General features: G+C 48.2%; 1 protein-coding gene across 3 annotated transcripts in view; it reads right to left on the bottom strand.

Moving 5' to 3' along the window:
* Radil (Rap associating with DIL domain) overlaps nt 1-10288 on the bottom strand; it is a 63192-nt gene extending 52904 nt beyond the window's left edge. Inside the window, exons 1-2 of one of the 3 annotated variants that reach the window (XM_006992679.3) lie at nt 10154-10288; nt 2886-3484 (exon numbers count right to left, since the gene is read on the bottom strand). In XM_006992679.3, the coding sequence (XP_006992741.1) occupies nt 2886-3420 (535 nt within the window). In that variant the 5' untranslated portion in view covers nt 3421-3484; nt 10154-10288. Of the gene's footprint in view, nt 1-2885; nt 3485-8894; nt 9939-10100 lie in introns of those variants that run through there. The other 2 variants (XM_042268614.2, XM_015986305.3) reach the window with 2 other exon arrangements.
* Nucleotides 10289-20206: the final 9918 nt, after the last annotated feature.

The following is a 20206-nucleotide window of genomic DNA, read 5'->3' on the forward strand; positions in this document are numbered from 1 at the left end:
TAGCACTCAGGAGGCAGAGGCAGGCTGATCCCTGTGAGTTCCAGGCCAGCTCTGTCTGTCCTCAGGTTACTTGCTGTGTCACCTGGGTGTCTGCAGGGCATCCTGGGCGTCCTAACTGCGCTGGGTCTGCTCTTCCCTTTGCATCTCCCAAGGCTTAAACCCTCTACTTGGCCCTAAGCAGAGACTCTATAGTGTGCTGTGATACCAGGGAAGAAGCATAGGCAAAGACTGAGGCTGTAGCTCAGTGGAGGAGTGCTTGGTTAACATGGGGTGAGGTCCTAGGCTCAATCTCCAGGACTGCCAAAAGAAACAGGAGAGGAGGAGGAGCATGGGCATGCCTGTGAAGACAAAACCAGCATAATCCTCACAGCCCTTGCCCTGGCCACAGGGCACCTTCGTCTCACCCAGAGAAGGATGGCAGCCAGGAAAGTCATCCCTTGAGTTGGCCTGTTTGGGCAGTAACTTGACCCCCTACGGCCCAACAAGTGGGTCACTCAGCCTGGCCAATGAAGAATGGACTCTTTATTGGAAAGGTTTTGATAGCCACCAAGAGAGAGAGGCTGTGAGCTTCGGACTTCCTCTGGCCTGGCCTCATGTGAGCACAGTGCTGAATGAGGTGGACAAACAAAATCCCCTACTGCACCCACAGCAGCCAGCATCCACTGCACACACAACAGAAGAGGCTTGCCAAAGCTCCGCCTCACCCAGGTGACACAACACAATGACCTGATGACACACAGACCCAGGCACAGGGCACCAGCAGCAGCCCTCTAATGGTCTCAGCTGGCCTGCTCTGAGCAAACAATGTCCACCATGTTACTCTGGGGGCTGAGAAGGTGGCTTGGTGAATAAGAATGCTTGTTATGCAAACATAAGGATATGAGTTCAAATCCTCTGCATCACATAAAATGCTAGGTGTGGCCGTGTGCCTACCCCATCACTGTGAACGTCACACAGAGGAAGACCACTGGGGCTTTCTGGCCAACAGTCTAGCTCCAGGCTCAGTGCAAGACTCTGTCTTAAGAGAATAAATAAGGGGAGAATGATATAGGGCAGGACATCCGAAGTCCTCCTATGGCCTCTGTGTTCACACATGGGTACACGAACCTACACATATTACACAAGCAAACACAAAACAAAGGGATACTCCACATACTGATACCAAGGTCCTGTGCATGCGTGCGTGCATGTGTATACACCACATTGCATGCACATGCAGCTTTCTACCACACCTAGTTATAGGAAGTCTCTAAAAATGATGTGTGGGGCCAGCGAGATGGCCCACTGGGTAAAGGCACTTGCTGCATAAACCTGACAACCCGAAGTTGGATTCCTAGAACCCACTGTGAAAAGAGGGAACCAACTCCACAAAGCTATCCTCCAACCTCTGAGTCTACCATTACCTGTGCACCCACGTCACACACACACACACACACACACACACACACACACACACACACACACACTCATACGGCAAGTGAGATGGCTTACTAGGTAAAAGCACTTGCCACCAAGCCTGATCACCTGAGTTTGATTCCTGAGACCTACACGGTAGAAGAACCGACTCCCACAGTTTGACCTCTGACTTCCACACAAATGCCTACTTTCACTCTCCCTGACACAAACAGGCACTCACATTTTGTTTTGTTTTCTGGTTGTTGTGTTAGGGGTTTTTTGTTTGTTTTTGTTTGTTTGTTGTTTGTTTGTAGACAGGGTTTCTCTTTGGTGCCTGTCCTGGAACTCACTCTGTAGCCCAGGCTGGCCTCGAACTCACAGAGATCCGCCTGCCTCCGCCATCACTGCCGCCACCTCGTGACCACCTCCACCCCCCACCCCCCACCCCCGTGGCACTCACATTTTTAAAACAGAAACAAATCAAAATTTAAAAAAGAAGCAAGCCGGGCGTTGGTGGCGCACGCCTTTAATCCCAGCACTCGGGAGGCAGAGCCAGGCGGATCTTTGTGAGTTCGAGGCCAGCCTGGGCTACCAAGTGAGCTCCAGGAAAGGCGCAAAGCTACACGGAGAAACCCTGTCTCGAAAAACCAAAAAAAAAAAAAAAAAAAAAGAAGCAGCTGTCACCATGAGACCTGTTACTTTATATTCTAACTTTAAAGGAAGTTTGTGCCCAGAGAGATGGCTCAATAGTTAAGAATACTTGTTGCTCTTGTAGAGGCCCTGGGTTTGAGTCCCATCTCCTACAGTGGCTCACAACCACCCATAACTCCCAGGCACTCACAGGGTACACATTCATACACGTAAAATAAATCTAATTTGTTCAGGTCAACTAAAAACTAACCTTGGGTATTAGAAAAAATAAATTCTGGCAAAATAACTAATTTCTTTCCACCAACTGAATATAAAGCAATGGGTACCAAGCCACCAACGTCCTTAAGGTCAAGTGCAAGCCCAGCTGCCCTACTCCTAAAGTCCACAAGAAGAGTGACAACCAACTTGGCAGGCCACTCATGGCACTGACCTGCTGCTGCATATCCTCATGCAGCCACTTGGCACCCGAGTCCCTTGGACTTGACATGTCATGAGGGTCTGTGAAGGAGCCTTCATTGTCTTCCTATCAGCCACCCTGATTCCTGACACATCTGAGAGGGACTCTGTGCCAGGCCAACAACCCAGAACCCATGGGTCTCTGGAACTAATGGGCTGGATTTGGCCTAACACACTAGAAGGCAGCAGAAGCCACTAAAAGTGGACCACCAAGTGTCTCACAGTCAATGCACACATCCAGTTAGGTTACTCAGACTTCTGAAGACATTAATGACTCACCACCACCCCACTGGCCCCGCCAAGCCAAATTCTCCTTCCCCATGTTCTTCTGTATGCTGTGCCTGTCACCCTCCAGCCCTTCTCCCAACACCCTCCTTCCTCACCTGCTGTGGTGGTATCCACATCCCTGGCTGCCAGCTCTTCCACGTCTGACCTCTTCCTCAGCTCAAATCTCCGGGACAAGCCTTCTCGGGGTTTCCATAATTCCTGGATCAAGAGGGGCTTCTCGTTGTCCCCAAACACTCGGAAGCACTGGGCCTGCCACCTCTGCCCAGAATCCCCAGCCTGGCCCACGACGTCACATAGCACATACTGGCCGGCACACTCGGGGTCCAGGGCATATCGCTCCAGGGCCTCTTTTACCAGCTCCTGGGCACTAGAGGTGCCAGTGGCCAGGACACTCTTGTAGTGGGTGCCTGTACAAACACTGTCCCCAAACACCTTCAAGACCCCAGGGGCTGAGAGCTGAGTGGAGAGCTCCGCAGGGTCATCACTGGCACCTAGGCTGCAGAAGGTGGAGTCCAGATCACGATACTTGTAGCTCAGTGTCCGGGACAGCATAGTGGACAGTAGCTGGCTCTGTCGTTTCAGCTTACTCTTGGTGGGAGGAGACATGATGAACTGAGTTCCATAAAACATGGTGGGTGCGTCTTCATGGATAACCACAGAGGCTTTCAGCCAATGGGTGGGGGAAGGCCAGAGCCTGGTAAGACAAAGTGATAAGGTTAGAGCCAAGTATCAGGGCCATCAAGAGCAAAAGAGACATGAGTCCACCCCAGCAGTGGGAACAGTCCTGGGCCATTCTGGTATACACATCACTCGGAGCCAGAAGCCCAGCAGTGGGCTGACAGTCAAATCCTGTGAGGTGCACAGGGCAGAGCAGGCCTCCTAGACTCCAGTGCCTTCAGGGAAAGCCACCGTGAAGAAAACGAAGGAAGTCAGAGTAAGCCATAACCGCCTAAGGGCTCTGTGACTTCTGAGAAGTGCTGGGCACAGAGAACAGCTACTGCCAGTGGACAAGGAACAGCATACAGTCTCAGCAGGCCGGTTCTCTGTCCTAGGGGACAAGCTCCCCACCGAGCAATGCCACAGCCAGAACAACAACAACAAAAACAGGCCATATTCAACTTGGCTGTGAATTCAATTTTTTCTATGCCAGTCTATACAAAAGATGAAGGTAGTCCCAAACACAAGCAGAACCAGGGAAATGGCCACCGCTACAGCCACACACAAAAGTCACAAGCCTTGGGACTGGGAACATGGCTGAGTGGATGAACTTGCTGTGCAAGCACAAAGACCTGAATTCAGATCTCCAGCACCCATGTAAAAAGCTGGGCATGGCTATGCATGCACTATACCCTAGCAATTTGAGGAAGACAGACAGGAGGATTCTGGGGCTTGCTGGCTGCCAACCTAGCTCAAGGCTCAGAGAAACCCTGTCTCCAAAGAAGACTGAGAATGACAGAGCAAGGCACCTGATGCTCTTCTCTGGCTTCCATGTGGGCACAGACACACACACACACACACACACACACACACACGTAAAAAGCCACCAGACACTAGAAACACAAACCCCAAGAAAATGCTGCTCCCCATAACCTGACAGAGGAAACAGGTCCTGACTGGAAGGGATTCCTGGTAGAGAAGGTTGGTCCCAACTAAAGCAATACTTCCCTAGGGCAGAAGCTCCGCATGTCCACTAGGCCACTAGGCCACAAGGAACAACACAAAGATCGCCTCCAGAGCCAGCGGAAGCATCCTTGGAATGCATGCATTCCACCCACCACCTTCAATCACCCAGCCACCCGGCCCCCTCCCAGAAAGAGGCTGGCTCCCTAGGAGCTCCCAGTGAGCAGGAAAAGCCTATGCGTTGCAGAATCCTAAAGCCCCTGATGTTCCATTGGGTTCCATCTCCCTCAAAACAGTCTTGAGGGCTGGAGAGCCCAGAGAAGGAAATGGGGACTTGAGGTTCTGCCACCAGACAGAATGAGGAAGAGACGCTGCATGCATTCATCTCTTGATGACCATACCCGACTCCTGCACCACAAAGGCAGGCAGATTGGTGAGTCAAGAGTGGAGTGTTTTCTAGAAGGCTCCAAGACAAGTGTACCCAACCTGCAACCCTGGGGCTGTATGCAATCGAGGATAGCTATGGATGACGCCCAACACAAAACTGTATCTAAATGTATTTAAAACATGAGGCTTTTGGGGTGGTTTTGTTTTGTTTTGCACAGTGCTTGAGTGTCAGCTTTGTAGATGACATCACATCACAATGTCAAAGGGTTGGACACACCCACTAGTGACTCAGAACCCAGAGAAAGCACCAGCGACTTGCCACTGTGACTCCAGCAAGTCAGCTCCACTGAAGGAGCTCCCTAGCCTCCACTCACCCACATTTTTATGGGCTGGAGAAGAATTTTAGTGGCAGCTTAAAGCAGAACCACCCAAGGAACTCTTCAAAAGACTCTCAGGAGGCTAACAGGATGGCCGCCAAGCCCAATGACCTCAGGCTAACACAGGAACCACAAGCAAGAAGGGGAGAACCAACTCCCAAAAACTGTCTTCTGATCTCTACATATGTGTCGTGGTATGTGCACACATGCAATAAATGTAAAATAAATAATTTTTTTAAAAAGATTCTTGAGGCTGGGCAGTGGTGGCGCACGCCTTTAATCCCAGCACTTGGGAGGCAGAGGCAGGGGGATCTCTGTGAGTTCGAGGCCAGCCTGGACTACCAAGTGAGTCCCAGGAAAGACAGAGAGCTACACAGAGAAACCCTGTCTCGAAAAACCAAAAAAAAAAAAAAAAAAAAAAAAAAAAAAAAAAAAAAAAAAGATTCTTGGGGCTGGAGAGATGGTTCAATGGTTAAAAGCATGTGCTGCTCTTGCAGAGGACCAAGGTTCAGTTCCCAGCACCGACATGGCATCTCACAACCACATGTAACTTTAATTTCAAGAGATCTGATGCCTTCTTCTGACTTCTAAGGACACCAGGCACACATGTGATACATTCAGGCAAACACTCATACACATAAAATAAACCTAAAACAAGTTTGTTTGTTTTTACAAGACTTAGGTAAAGCAGAGTGTGTGGTCCACATCTACAATTATATCAGTTGGGAAATAAAGCCACAAAGACCAGGAGTATAAGGTCAACCTCAGCTACATAGAAAGTTGCCAGTCAGTGTGGGATACAAGAGACCCAGTCTCAAACAAAATAAAACAAGACAAAAGAAACAGGTAATCTTGCAATCCCAGCAACTCAAGAGGAGGCTGAGGCAGGATAATCTTGAGTTGGAGGCCAACCTGAACTATAAACACAGCAAGATCCTGTTTCAAAACAAGACCCCACAGGGAACCAAACAATGCAAGAGACCTTCAAGCTGACACTGAGAATCAGGTTTCTTTCTGCTCTCCTCCATCCCCCCAGGCTTCTCCCACCACCAGCAGCATCACAAATGAAGCCCAGAAAAAGCAGGCCACCACAGCTTGCTAACCTAGGTGCCTGGGCATTGTGGGAGGAGTCTGAGCTCTTCCAGACACTCTGGAAAGCTTTGTACACTCAAGCTAGAGGTCCCAAAACTATTAACTGCCCTGTAGGATGGTCTCTAGTTCCTACTGAAACCCATTGCCCACCACAAAGCCTCTAGTAATGTACCAGCTTTCCGGGGACTTGAACTTGCCTATAAATAGCTGGTGTCAGGAGAAAGTGGACAGAAAATGGAAATACAGACGGTTCTTTTGTGTTTCAGTGAAGAAAGTTATGAAGAGATTAAGCATTGTGTCTCTTCCCCTGAGGATCCTGTGACAAGTGTCCTTGGCAACCCCAGAAGCCTAGAATTGATTATGCTCCCCTGCATGGGACTGTCACTTAAACCACAACAAAAGCATTTTCCAGGAGCTGGGGAGATGGCTTGGTGTTTAGGAGTGCTGACTCTGCAAGCGTGAGGGCATGAATTCAAATCCCTAGCACCCATGTAAAAAGCTAGTTAGTACTGCACATGCCTAGAACCTCAGGATCAGGGGTGACACACAGGTTCCAGACACTGAGGCTCCTCCAGCAGAGACGTCCCCTGTGCTTCACAGAAACAGCTGGGAGAATGAAGTGTTGTGGAGGCCACATCTGAGGCAGGTAGATACTGACAGCTCCCAGCTTTGGCTACTCTAGCCTCTGCTTGTGTAGGTACTGGTACACACATTCCCACACACTCACATGCATGCCCCCCCCCCATTTTTCTGAAAGCCTGAATCACAAACAGTGCCTTCACACACAAACACGGGGATTAAAGTTCCATCCCCAGAACCCACGTGGAAAGCCCAGCATTGTGGCATGCACCAGGTCTCGGGGAATGAAGGCAAGAGACCCCTGGGATTCCCTGGCTGGCCAGTTTATGGAGTCCCAAGCCAACAAGAGATCCTGTCTCAGAAACACAAGGTGAACACCTCCTGAGGAATCACTCCTAAGACTCATCTCTGGCCTCTGCATACATCCACACCCATTCCTTGTAAGCCTCTGGGCCAGTACACATTCTCAGATGATATGGCCGGCCTCCATGACACTTTGTCTTTGTCTCTCCTGCCACTTCCATGAAGCACAGGGAACATCTCTGCTGGAAGAGCCTCAGTATCGAAAGTCTAACCCAGGTGGGCAACAATACACCTCAGCCACTGAAGCCTGTGCCCTAGAAGCCATGGCTTCTGGAGACCATGTCCAAGAGTAAATGTAAACAACAATGTCAAACTGTCCTTAGGCAGGAGAAAAGTCACAAAGTAAACTCCAGGGTTTAAAAGGCCCAGATCCAATGCAGAAGTGAACTGGCCTCTTGTATCCAGGCTGTCTGTCTTGGGCAGGCCAGTACAGTCTAACTGGAGTCTTGATTTAACAAAACAGAAATGTTAATTTGGCATGGTGATGCATGCCCGAAATCCCAGTCCTCTGGAGGTGGAGGCATGAGGATCAAGAGCTTAAGGTCATCCTCAGCTACCCAGGCCAGCCTGGGCTACGTGAGACACTGTCGAAAGAGAAAGGGAGTGAGGAGGAGAAATGGATGCTGGTATGGCTAGGTATATAAGCCCAGCACTCAGGAGGCTATGGCAGAATGATTGCATGGCAAAGCCTGCCTGGGATATATGAGTTCCAGACCAACTGGGGCTGAGAGATCCTATCTAAAAGGGGGTAAGGGGCCAGAGTTGTTCCTAGCATGCATAAAGCCTTGGGTTCCATTCCCAGCACTTTATAAGCTAGGCATGGTGGCACATGCCTGTAGTCCCAGTAGTCAGGAAGTAGAGACAGAAAAATCAGAAGTTCAAGGTCATTGGGCCTTCAAGATGGCAAAGGTGGTAGCTGCCAAGCTTGATGTTCAATCCCCATATCTCACTTGCCAGGAGAAAATGGACCCCCAAAAGTTGTCCTCTGACCCCCCAAAAGTTGTCCTCTGAGCAACAGTTGAACATGTGCATGCATATACAGAGAGAATATTAAATTTAAATCTTGAAAATATCTTTAAAAATTAAAACATGTACACATAGAGAAAGAACAAGTAAATCAATGTAAAAACAAATTTGAAGTTCAAGGTCATCCTTAGCTAATGCAAAGAGTTTGAGGCCAGACTCTTTGCCCTGTCTCAAAATACATAAATAAATAAAAGAAATGGAAAAATTACAAGCACATAACTATTAGGTCCCCTCCTAGTCTCAGGAGCAAGGGGTGCAGATTGGAAGCCATGGGTGCCCCTCCCTCCTGTCCAGAGCGATTCTAAGACAGAGTTAGGAAAATGGTGAGGCACGAGAGGCGGCCGAAACTGGGTGAATGTGACTCATTCCTCTCCAACATCCCCCTTTTAACCCCTCAACGTCCCAGTGAACAGTGAACTTAGCTCAAGATTTTTTGAGGTTTTTCAGAAAGCTTTCTTTTATGGCCACTAAAGAGAGTGGGCCCTGAAGGTAGCCACCTGCTCATAGGCCACTTCCTTTCCTAATCATGGAATCAAGAGTGCAGCCTGTTTGTCCAAACAGGACAAAAATGTTTCTCAAAAGGCCACTTGGAATTCAGGGAAAGTCCTACAGAGAAGAGCACGCCCTGGGTAACCAGATCTGTTTTTCTGGAAGTATGACCTGTCTTTTCCTTTTCTGCCCAATTCTCGCCTCTGACACACAAACATTTGGGGACAGCTCAGGTCCCAGAGAGTCAGAGTACACTCAAGGCTCTTGCTGTGGCTGCCTCATAAATTGTCTCTTTTCTTGTTCTCCAAGAAGAGTTCCATTTCTGCTTTTTAAACAGAAAAGAAAAAAAAAAAGGTTAAGTCACACAGCGACTAGGCAGGCAGTGAGGTCAGTGACGGCTGACATGGGTGGAGGGACGTCTCTGTTCCAACAGGACAATGTGGAACACATTATCATTCCAACAGGAGAAAAAAATGAGCAGTCAACTTTGCGGGCGGTGCATTATCCTCCTCCCCTCTTCCACAAATCCTATCTTTATGGCTCCAGCTGGAGAGAGGCTTTAAATGCGAGCATAATTCAATCAGGTTTCATTCGGCCCGGCAGTCGCTTAGCAAAAAAGAGACTGACTTCTCCCAGTGGAATTAGGGACAGGCTCCTCTCTGGAATGCACAAGAGGTGGCCTGCAGCACCGAGACACCGGTAATCAAATTCTTCTTGGTAATTCAGATTAACCAAACACTCGACAGGCGACAGAGGCTGGCCCGGCAGGTCTGCTGCCTGTCAGGCCCCCATCCTAGGGCTCCCCAGGGACAGAAGCCAGATCCCTCTGAGGGCCTTGGAGCTCCTGCTCAGCATCTGTCTCAGGCGCGGTACTTGTCGGGGGGCTGGCTGCAAATGGTACAGAAATAGCTGGGGAAACAATGCCTCTCGCGGGCACACGGGTGGGGAGGCGACACTCTTGCGGGACGGGTGTAGGCGGGGATATCACCACCATCCTAGTGGGAGAGTGTGGGACTCCCTCTTGGAGTCTTTCGGGATGCCCCAGGTTAGATTCCACCGCCAAGGCACCGCCAGGTAAACTGAGGCCTGGAAGGGCCCCTCCGCCAAGAATGACAGGGGCCGGATTGCCTCCTGGAAACCCACGGGGCCACGCCACCCGCGCCCACTCGGCCTTCGGGTGCAGCTCCCCTGGGCCACTCCAGGCCCCGCGCGCTCGCCGGTTTCCATGGCAACCGAGCAAGCCTGCCTCTTTCGCGCCGGGACTCGCCGCGGGGACCCTGACTAGTGCGGCCCCGCCCCAGCGCGTGCCCCGCCACCCGTGTCTCAGCCCGCGGTCTCCGCGCCCTCCGCGGGGTCCCCGCAGTAGCCCAGAGGCACCTCCTGGGCCATCCTCGGCTCCGCCGACCTTCCTTCTCGCGCCCCGCACTCACCTCCGTTCAGCCCGTCAGCCGCGTCCCCCGCGCGCGGCTCCCACGCCCGCCGTTAGCCGAGCGGGCGCCCGGCTCGAGGCGCCTCCTGCCGGCCGTGCAACGGACAGGGCGAGGCCTCCGAGGGGGCGGGGCCTCGGGGGCGGAGCCTGTGAGGGCGGGGAGCCCGGCGAGGCGAACTGAAACCTGACACCTCAGTGCCCAATGGGCAGAGACGACGCCTCTAGTGGGCGGAGTCACACGTATTAGGACGGGCCTGGGCAGCTGGGAAATACAGGTTGTGCGCTAGCGTCCCCTTCTGGCAGCCAACTGTAGGGGCGATTCTCTAAGAGGTGTGGCCTTTGGGTAGGCGAGGCCTCGGTGAAGGGGCGGGGCTGGTTTCCTACCGCAGGCTCGTGGCGTCTCGAGGGGCGGGCCTCAGGCAAGAAGGGCGTGGCCTGTGCTAACCCACCCCAAGTGTGCTCTGTGGTCAAGTAGGTGGTGATTGGCCCCCGCCCCAATTAGTGGACAAGGGTGGACAAGTACATAACGGTGTTACTTGATATTTATGAACATGCATGAAACTGACCGGGGACAGGGAGGCCAGAATTTCGTTTTATTTTATTTAATATATTTTTACTTATTTATTGACAATTGCATACAATATATATAGTGTATGTTATCAATATTTACCCCATTTCTTCAATTTTAATGTATTCTTTGTCGAATTTTATTTTATATTTTAGATAAGATCTCGTATATCTCAGACTGGCCTCAAACTATGTAAGCAAGGCTGGCCTTCCTGAGGCTATTACCTACTGTCCTTGTGTTGGGATCAAATCCAGGGCTTCATGTATGCAATACAGATGCTCTACCAACTGAACCACATCACCAGCTCTTAGCAACCAGAATTCTAAAAGACAAGTCAAATTATGGCAGACTGGCTTAAAACCATGCAAAATGGGGCCAAATCAGCTATGGGGCTTTGACATAAATGCCTTCCTATCAACTTGTTTGTTTTGATTTACCTCTGGTATGTTCATGATCTCAAACTGTAGACCCTTCCCCTGGGAGTACATCTTTTTGTTGATAGTTTATAGCGTACAATGCTGTAGAGAAATAGTTCTCAACCTTCCTAATGCTGTGACCCTTTAATACAGTTCCTCATGTTGTGGTGACACCCAACCACAAAATTATTTCATTACTAGTTTATAACTGTAATTTTGCTACTGTTATGAATTACAATGTAAATATCTGCTGTGCAGGATATCTGATCTGGACCCCCTTTGGGGTCTCGACCCGAGGTTGAAAACCATTGCTGTAGAGTAATGACCTCATGTTTGAGAGAAGGAAATAGACACTTATGGATCACCCCTTCTGCCAGTCCCTATATTCTTAGGGGCTTTACCCTGCCCAGCTCCCTGGATCAGTACACCAGCTCTTACAATGTTTCTACTCTTCAGCTTTTCACCTAGAGATGTAGAGGTTCAGAGAAGCCAGGTGGCCAAATGTCAGTCAGGACTTGGCTTGACTGTGTGATAAGCTACTACCCCACAGACCTTCACAGGACACACACACACACACACACACACACACACACACACACACACACACACCACGCTCATCATACACACCAACCTCCTCATGCACCCCAGTCTGGGAGGTTGTAACCAAACAATATGCTGGAATATTTCCATACAATTTCCTACAAACAATAGCAAAGAGGCAATTACCAGTGTAAGGAGGAAAGCCTGGGTTCAGGCCTGGATGTTCTTTCTGCCCCATCCTGCGCTGTAAACAAGCCCATCCCCAGACTCTCTACACCTATCACTGGCAGAGACTCACACCCCGCAACAATGGGAACCAGATCTGGACTATTTTTGTAAATAAAGTTTTATTGGGACACAGCTCTGAATTGTTTATTTACATACCGTCTGAGTGACTGACAGTTTGTAGCCAGTAGTGGATAGAATGTAAAACGCCTACCCCAGGCTTATGTTTCAAATGCTTGGCCACCAGTTGGCAGCGTTATTTTGGAAGGTTGTGAAGACTTTACAGAGAGGAGCCCAGATGGAAGATGTATGTCGTGGGGACAGGTTTTTGAGGCATTGTCTTCCCGGGCCATTTTCTGCCTGCTCTCTGCTTTCTGTCCCCCATAAGGCGACTCTGACACATTCGCTTGCCACCGCAATGTTCTGCACAAACTTATGGTGGTATTTTATTTGTACTTAAATGTGATTTTAATTGTATGTTAATAAATAAAGTTGCCCTCGGGTCAGAGCTATTAGAGCCATAGCAAGAGCGTGGTGGTGGTGGCAGCGGCAGTGGTGCACGTCTTTAATCCCAGCACTTGGTAGAAGAGCTAGGTAGATTTCTGTGTGTTCAGGGATACAGCCAGCATTGGAGACACACGCCTTTAAGACCTGGAGGGCAGTACTTACAGGCAGTGACGAGGCAGCATGTGTTTAGGTTTACAACCAATGAGAAGGCAGAACATAAAGACTATTTAAAGACAGACACACAGGAAGTAGCTCTCTTTCGGGGAAGCTAGGAGCACTGCAGGAGGTAAGATTTTAGCTCTGAGCTCTGACCTCTCGGCTTTCTCTTTTACATCGGTTCTGTGTTTCTTATTTTAATAAGACGGTTGGTTACATCTACACAAACTTGTGGAGCTATGTGGCCAAGAATGGACATCTCTGGAATTGTAAGCCAAGACAGTGTTCCTCTTTTTTGGTTTTTCGAGACAGGGTTTCTCTGTGTAGCTTTGTGCTTTTCCTGGATCTCACTCTGTAGACCAGGCTGGCCTCAAACTCACAAAGATCCTCCTGCCTCTGCCTCCCAAGTGCTGGGATTAAAGGCGTGCACCACCACCGCCCAGCAGTGTTCCTCTTTTAAGTTGCTGCTGTCAGGTATTCCTCACAGCAATGTAAAAGTAACTAAGACACACCACAAAGCTGAAAAACTGCCTCCTTAAAGGTTCCACATCCAGTAACATTCTGGTGTACTGGGAGCTGGGACTTCAGCATCTGAATTTTCATCCCATGCAACCAGCTTTCATCATCTAGATAATTTTAATTTATCCTTAAAGACTATAGTCAAGTGTTGCTTATGTGGTAGCCAACCTCCAAGATGGCTGCCAGTGAGCCACACTTCCTGTTTTTCACATCACTTCATAGACTCACTTGTTGAGCCAGGATGACTAGCATAACCCACACAATGTCGTCTCGATGATACTCTGACTCTGGAGCTACACGATGAAAGATGTAGCGTCTGCCCACGCCATCTCTTAGATCATTTACTCTGAGGTAACCTGACCAACATGTTGGAAAGACATGTAAGCAGCTCTGTGTGAAAAGAGGCACCTACCAATAGCCAACACCAATGCATACATGTCTGTGAGCTGTGCTGGCTTGGATTTTCCCCTACCCAGAGTCCCAATCCCAATGCTGTAGCCCTGATTGGTAGCCCTGGCTGACATTCTGACTGGCAGTCCTGGAGCTAGATCTATAGATCAGGCTGGCCTTGAACTCAGAGATCCACCTGACTCTGCCTATCAAATGCTGGTGTTAAGGAGATGTGCCACCACTGCCTAGCATTCTAGCTGAAGTTTAACAACCAATTTCATTATGGATGCATCCCACCAAAAGGGATTATGTATGGAGGGCTCGGTCCTCAATGCAAGCCATAGTCAGATCTGGAGCTTTGGATAATTGACTAGATCCTAAGGGTGCTGACTTAATTAATAATTAACCACTTATTTGTATGTTTGTGTTTGTTTGTTTTGCATGTGAGCACATTCATACATGTGATATGGGCACACATGAGCCACAATGTGTCTGTGGAGGTCACAGGACAAGTCCAGGTTTGGGTCCTCACCTTTCATCTTATTTGAGACAGGATCACTTTGTTGTTTTTCTGTTGAGTGCTCCAGGCTAGCTGGCCTGGGAACCCTGCCATCCTCACTTCCCATCATCCCATAGGAGTGCTGGGATTACAGACACTTGTCCTGTGCATCTGGCTTTTACATGGGTACTGGGGATTCCAGCTCAGGGCCTCATGCTTGTACAGTGTTTTCACCCACTGAACCATTTCCCCACCCAGTGGATTCGTCCCCTGACAGAGTCATAATATGATGGCATCATCAGGAGGTAGCACAATGTGGGAGGTAGGGTCTAGTTGGAGGAAGTAGGTCACTGGGGACATGGGACACAGTTTGAGTAAGGGAATTTGCTTAATAAAAAAGTAAAGCAAGCCAGGTGTGGGGGTACACGCCTTTAACCACAGCACTTAGGAGGCAGAGGCCAGCCTTGTCTATATAGAAAGTTCTAGGCTACAGAGTCAGACCCTGAAGAAGGGGTCAGCCTGGGTCACATAGTGAGACCCTGTCTCAAAAAATAAGTAAAAGTTAGCCAGGTGGTGGTGGTGGTGGTGGTGGCGGCGGCGGCGGCGGCGGCGGCGGCGGCGGCGGCGGCGGCGCACACCTTTGATTCCAGCACTCGGAAGGCAGAGGCAGGAGGGTCTCTGTGAGTTCAAGACCAGCCTGGGCTACAGAGTGAGTTCCAGGACAGGCTCCAAAGCTACACAGAGAAACCCTGTCTCAAAAAAAAAAAAAAAAAAAAAGTAAAAGTTTAGGGCCTCCTTCCTCTTTCTGCGTCTTTGTGACTGTGGAGGCCTTTGGAAGCCTGCTGGGAACAGGACTTCTAAAAGACAAATATGTCTGGAAGGCTGTGGAGCAAAGTCTCCAGAAATCAAAGAGAGGACTCAGCTCTTCTTGAAGATGTTTATGCCCAAGATGAAACTGAATTCCACTTAGGCAAGAGATGTGCTCATGTGTATCAATCATGTGTATAAAGCAAAACAATAACGCAGTGACTCCTGAAGGCCAGCAAACAGAATGAGAGCAATCTGGGGAATGGCGACTCGGGCCTATGGAAACAGGCACGGATCATGCCAAATTCCAAAGCAACCTTCCAGGACCTAAACAAAATGTAAATCGATAAAAGTGGATTTGTGCTCTGGAAAAATAATAAACAAAAACAAATAGATAAATACAAAGAATTTAATTTTTAAAATAGAATTTAAAAAACAAGATAGCAATTGGGGAAGATACCTGGTGTTGACCTCTGACCTCCACTCACATATGAGTGCATGTGTACCAGCACACACATGTGTGCATTCACCCTCAAACATGTACATTTCACACACACAGGCACATATACACACACATACATACACACACATACACATATACACACAGGCACATATACACCCACACCCCCAGACACACACATCTATACAGACACACACACACACACCCAGACACATACACACATACACACACACACACCATTACTTATACACACACACACACACACACACACACACACACACACAGGAAATGGAGTTTTGAGCTGCTATCTTTGGCCAGTAGGTGGAGGCAGATCCCTGAGACTGTCAGGCAAAGTACTTACTGAGCCCAAAGATAAGTAAGCATCAGGTTAGGCTGTGTCCCCAAAGGATGGACTTTCCAGAAATATAGAGATGGGCTCCTGAGAAGACCAATAGTGATGAAGACCAGATGTTAGCAGGCACATTCAGTTAATAATCCAGTTCTGCCTGTCACCAGAAATCCCTAGGATAGCAGAGTTACAAAGATGAGCAAGGCAACTTCTGGAGTTGGGGTGGTGGGTTGCTGGGCAAGAGTACCAGCTGCACAAATGTGAGGACCAGAGTTCAAATCCCCATCATCCATATGAAAAGTCAGATGTGAACACACACACACCTGTAACCCCAGCAATATGGGAACCAGAGACAGAAGAATCATTAGAATTTGTTGGCTTCTAGCCTAGCTGCAGGATCATTGAGAGACCCTGTCTCAAAGGGATAATATGGAGAGTGACAGAACAGGACACCCAACATCCTCCTCTGTCCACTGCGTGCATACATGGGCACACACGCATACACACACACACACACACACACACACACACACACACACACACACACACCACTTCACACCACATGTCGGTGTAAAGAGTTCCTTATAATACAATGAAATACCAATTGTGTAGCCGTCAGCTAATGCTGCTATAATGGTGAGTGACAAAAATTCAGAGGTCTACACTAAAGAACCATTATTGCCTGCATGTTGGCAGGTGATCTGTGACTCTGGTAAGTTCGACTTGAGACTGAGTAGGATTAGACTCAGATTTGCTCTGCCTGCCTCCTCATTCTCAGAAAGGCTCTTCCAGGGAACCTGACTTTCTCCTGAATGATGGGGGAAGTGTAGGAGTTCAGACTGTACCACGGGAGTTTATGTAAAGAATCTGCTGCCATTTCTGATGATACATGTACTCAGGAGGCTGAAGAAGGGACTGACTCAGCCTGGGCCACACAGGGAGACCCTACCTCAAAAAAATAAATTAAAAATGCTGTATGAGATTGGCCCATCTTTGTTCCACCATGGACAGGGAGTAGCTCATGAGGCCACACCCCTCCCTAAGAAGAGAAGGACAGCTTGGCCACTGGTAAAATTGCCTATGCACCTTAAATGGCTCCTGACCTGAGAGAGGGTTGAAAGAGGGCAATGAAGATGAATATCATCAAAATATCTCCTACACATATGTTAATTCGTCAAAGATCAAAAAAAAATTTTTTTTAGCTAAGCATGGGGGTGTACACCTTTAATCCAAGCAGAGGCAGCTGGACCCTGTGAATTCAAGCCACCCTAGTCTGCACAATGAGTTCCAGTCCATCCAGAGCTATGCAGTGAGACCCTGTGTATGTATATGTATGTATGTATGTATGTGTGTGTGTATGTATGTGTGTGTGTGTGTGTAGGCAGACGTTTCTCTCCTAAATATCCTAATATTCCTAAATATCCAGCAGCTGCTTCCCAAATAATTGACTCAGAGGCCTAATATTATTTATAAATGCTCAGCCAGTAGCCCAGGCCTATTACTAACTAGCTCTTACACCTAAATTAACCCATTATTCTTATCTACGTTTAGCCACATGGCTTGATATCTTTTCTGTGTGGTCTTGTGGGCAGCAAGAATATATTACAGAGATTCAGCTGTGTATTAAAGCTATGCTTTGACCAGACCAAGGGTCCTGTCAAGAGGCAAAGCCATTTATTATGAATATTTGGTGATAAACAGCCTTTAATATTTCAGCTATCTTCTGCTATGAAATCCTTGCTTGCCCAAACCAATTGGCAAACAGTTCAGCTCCCCAGACCTGCTGAACCTACTAAATTACTAACTCCCCTGCTGAGCTTAGGAGACAAGCTAGCAAGAGATGCCTAGCTTTGTTTCTTGTGCTAATGAAACTCAGACCATCCCCTCGCCTTGAGGAGGCCTAGTGGCTCTCCAGAGCAACTGACTGAGAACAAAAGAGGTTTTTACATATCAAGGTGGGAAGTAAAATAACATTCCCAAAGAGGCAGAGAACTGCGTGGCCAGAAAAAGAAAGGGCGGGCATTTTCTGTAGAAACAGACAGAACGGCATGGTGAGAGAGAAGAGAGGAAGACAGAGGTTCCATAGAGGGTAAGCAGATCTTGGCTAGAGTTTTCTGAGTGCCAGGAGTAGAGAGTAGCAGAAATGGAGTAAGAGGATACAGAGGACAAAGATGAGGCTGGAAGCATAGGAGTTTAGTCTTTAGCAGGGCTCTGAGCTAGGGAGCTAGACGGAACTGAAGCTATGGAGACAGGATTTCATCCCAGAGAAATAAAGTAGATGGATATAGAGCTTGGTATGTCTAGACTTATTCCTGCCTTGAATGCCTGGTGCAGCTACAGCTAAACTGATAGGATTTTTGTCTTAGAGAAATGAAGTTAACAGACATAAGAACATAGTGTACGTATATTTTTTTTCCCCTCAGATATCCCACACCGGACACAGCTAAACCCTGGGATCCCTGGGACTCCATAGTGTGGCATTCCCATCTTGTTTCCTCTGCATCTGGCTGGTGACTCCTGACTCCACCCCTTCCTCTTCTCAGAATTCTCCTAGTCTGGTCACCCCGCCTATTCCTCCTGCCTGGCTAATGGCCAATCAGTCTTTTATTAAATCAATTTTTGTGACAAATCTTTACAGTGTACAAGAGCATTATTCTACAGCATACACACACACACACACACACACACACACACACACACACACGAGTAGAAAGTGGGTGGGAATGCAGAGAAATTGGAACTTTTACATGTTTCTGGTGGGAACACACATGGTGACATGGTGTATTGGTTTTTTGTCTGATTGCTGTGACAAACACCTGGGAAAAACAACTTGAGAAAGGCAGGGTTCATTTCAGCTCACAGTTTGAGGGTGTGAGGCAGCAGGTCACACTGTGTTCCCGTACAGGAAGCAGAGTGCGATGCATGCTGGTGCTAAGCTCACTTTCTCCTTTGTATTCAGTCTAGGACCCCAGCCCGTGGGATAGTATCGCCTCCATTCCAATTAACCTATTCTAGAAACGTTGTCACAGACATCCCAGAGCCTTATCTCCTAGTCAAATCTAGAAGTCAACTATCCATAGTAACCATCCAGAGGCCCAGGAAAACCTGTAGTTTCTCAAATGATAACAGCTTTCCCAGACAATCTAGGAACTCTCAGGAGAATGGAGACACAGTTCTACACAAAAACGTGCATACAGTGTCTGGAGAGATAGCTCAGCACTTAAGAACACTCGCTGCTCTTGCAGGAGACCCAAGTTTGGTTCCCAGCACCCTCATCTAGGTCTTCACAATCTCCTGTAACTTCAGCTTCCGTCAATCTGTCACCCTCTTCTGGCCACTTTGGGCATACACGTGCCCCATGCACATGTGTGCATGCGCACACGCACACACACACACACATACAGAGGGAGAGAGAGAGAGAGAGAGAGAGAGAGAGAGAGAGAAGAGAGAGAAATAAAATTCAAAAAATGTGTGTGCAAATGTATGCAGCAGTAAAAGCCTTATTATATTTACTACCTATTGTTCACACTACTAATATGTCTATCACTTGGCAAATGGGATTGGTGAATATTCAGTCACAAAAAGTGATGCAGATCTGACAAGATGGCTCAGAGTGAAGGCACTTGCCACACAATCCTGATAACCTAAGTTCAAGCCACAGAACCCACTGTGGAAGGTGAGAACTGACTCCCGCTACATGTCCTCTGACCTCCACATACATGCTGTGTCATTCACATGTCTGAACTCACAGACACACACTAATAATAACAGTCATTATTATTCTCTATTTTTATTAATGTAGCAACAAAGTACTAATACATGCTGCAACAGAGATGACCTTGGAAGTATTATGCTGATATAAGTCAGGTAGTGTCATGGTTCAGCTCTGAAGTGTCCCCACCAAAAGCTCATGGGATCCCTGATCAGGAGAGTTCAGAGTTGGAGGGATTGAAAGGTGACTAGATTGTGAGGGTGCTGATTTCATCAGTTAAGTAATCCTCAATTCACAGCTGAATGGGATGTTAGCTGGTGGGGGTTTTGCCTGGAGGAAGTTACCCCGGAAAATAGGAAGAGAGATCTCTCTCACTCAATCTCTCTCTCTCTCTCATTCTCCTTTCCCCTACCACCACCACCACCATGATGCTCTGCTTCATCAAAAACTGTGAGGCCAAGTGACCATGGACTGAAACCTCGGAGACCATGAGCCAAAATAAATCTCTCACCTTCTTTAACTTGACTTTGCCCAGTGTTCTGTAGCAGCGATGGAAAGCTACCATGTTTAGAAAGGTCAAGTCTACACAGCAGTGATGGGGTAATGTCTTTCTGTATGCTGTGAATATGTGTTGCTCTGATTGGTTGATAAGTAAAAAGCTGATTGGCCAGTAGCCAGGCAGGAAGTATAGGCAGGATAAACAGACAAGGAGAAGGAAGGCTGAGTGAGGAGACCCCAGCCTGCTGTGCAGGGAGCATCATGTAATGGCACACAGGTAAAGCCACGGAAAACATGGTGACATATAGATTAACAGAAACGGGCTGGGTTTAATTGTAAGAGCTAGTCAATAGTTAGCCTGAGCTAATGGTTGAGCAGTTTTAATCAATATAAGCCTCTGTGTGTTTA

The sequence above is a fragment of the Peromyscus maniculatus genome, chromosome 23 (assembly GCF_049852395.1).
Source record: "Peromyscus maniculatus bairdii isolate BWxNUB_F1_BW_parent chromosome 23, HU_Pman_BW_mat_3.1, whole genome shotgun sequence".
NCBI classification, from domain to species: Eukaryota; Metazoa; Chordata; class Mammalia; order Rodentia; family Cricetidae; genus Peromyscus; species Peromyscus maniculatus.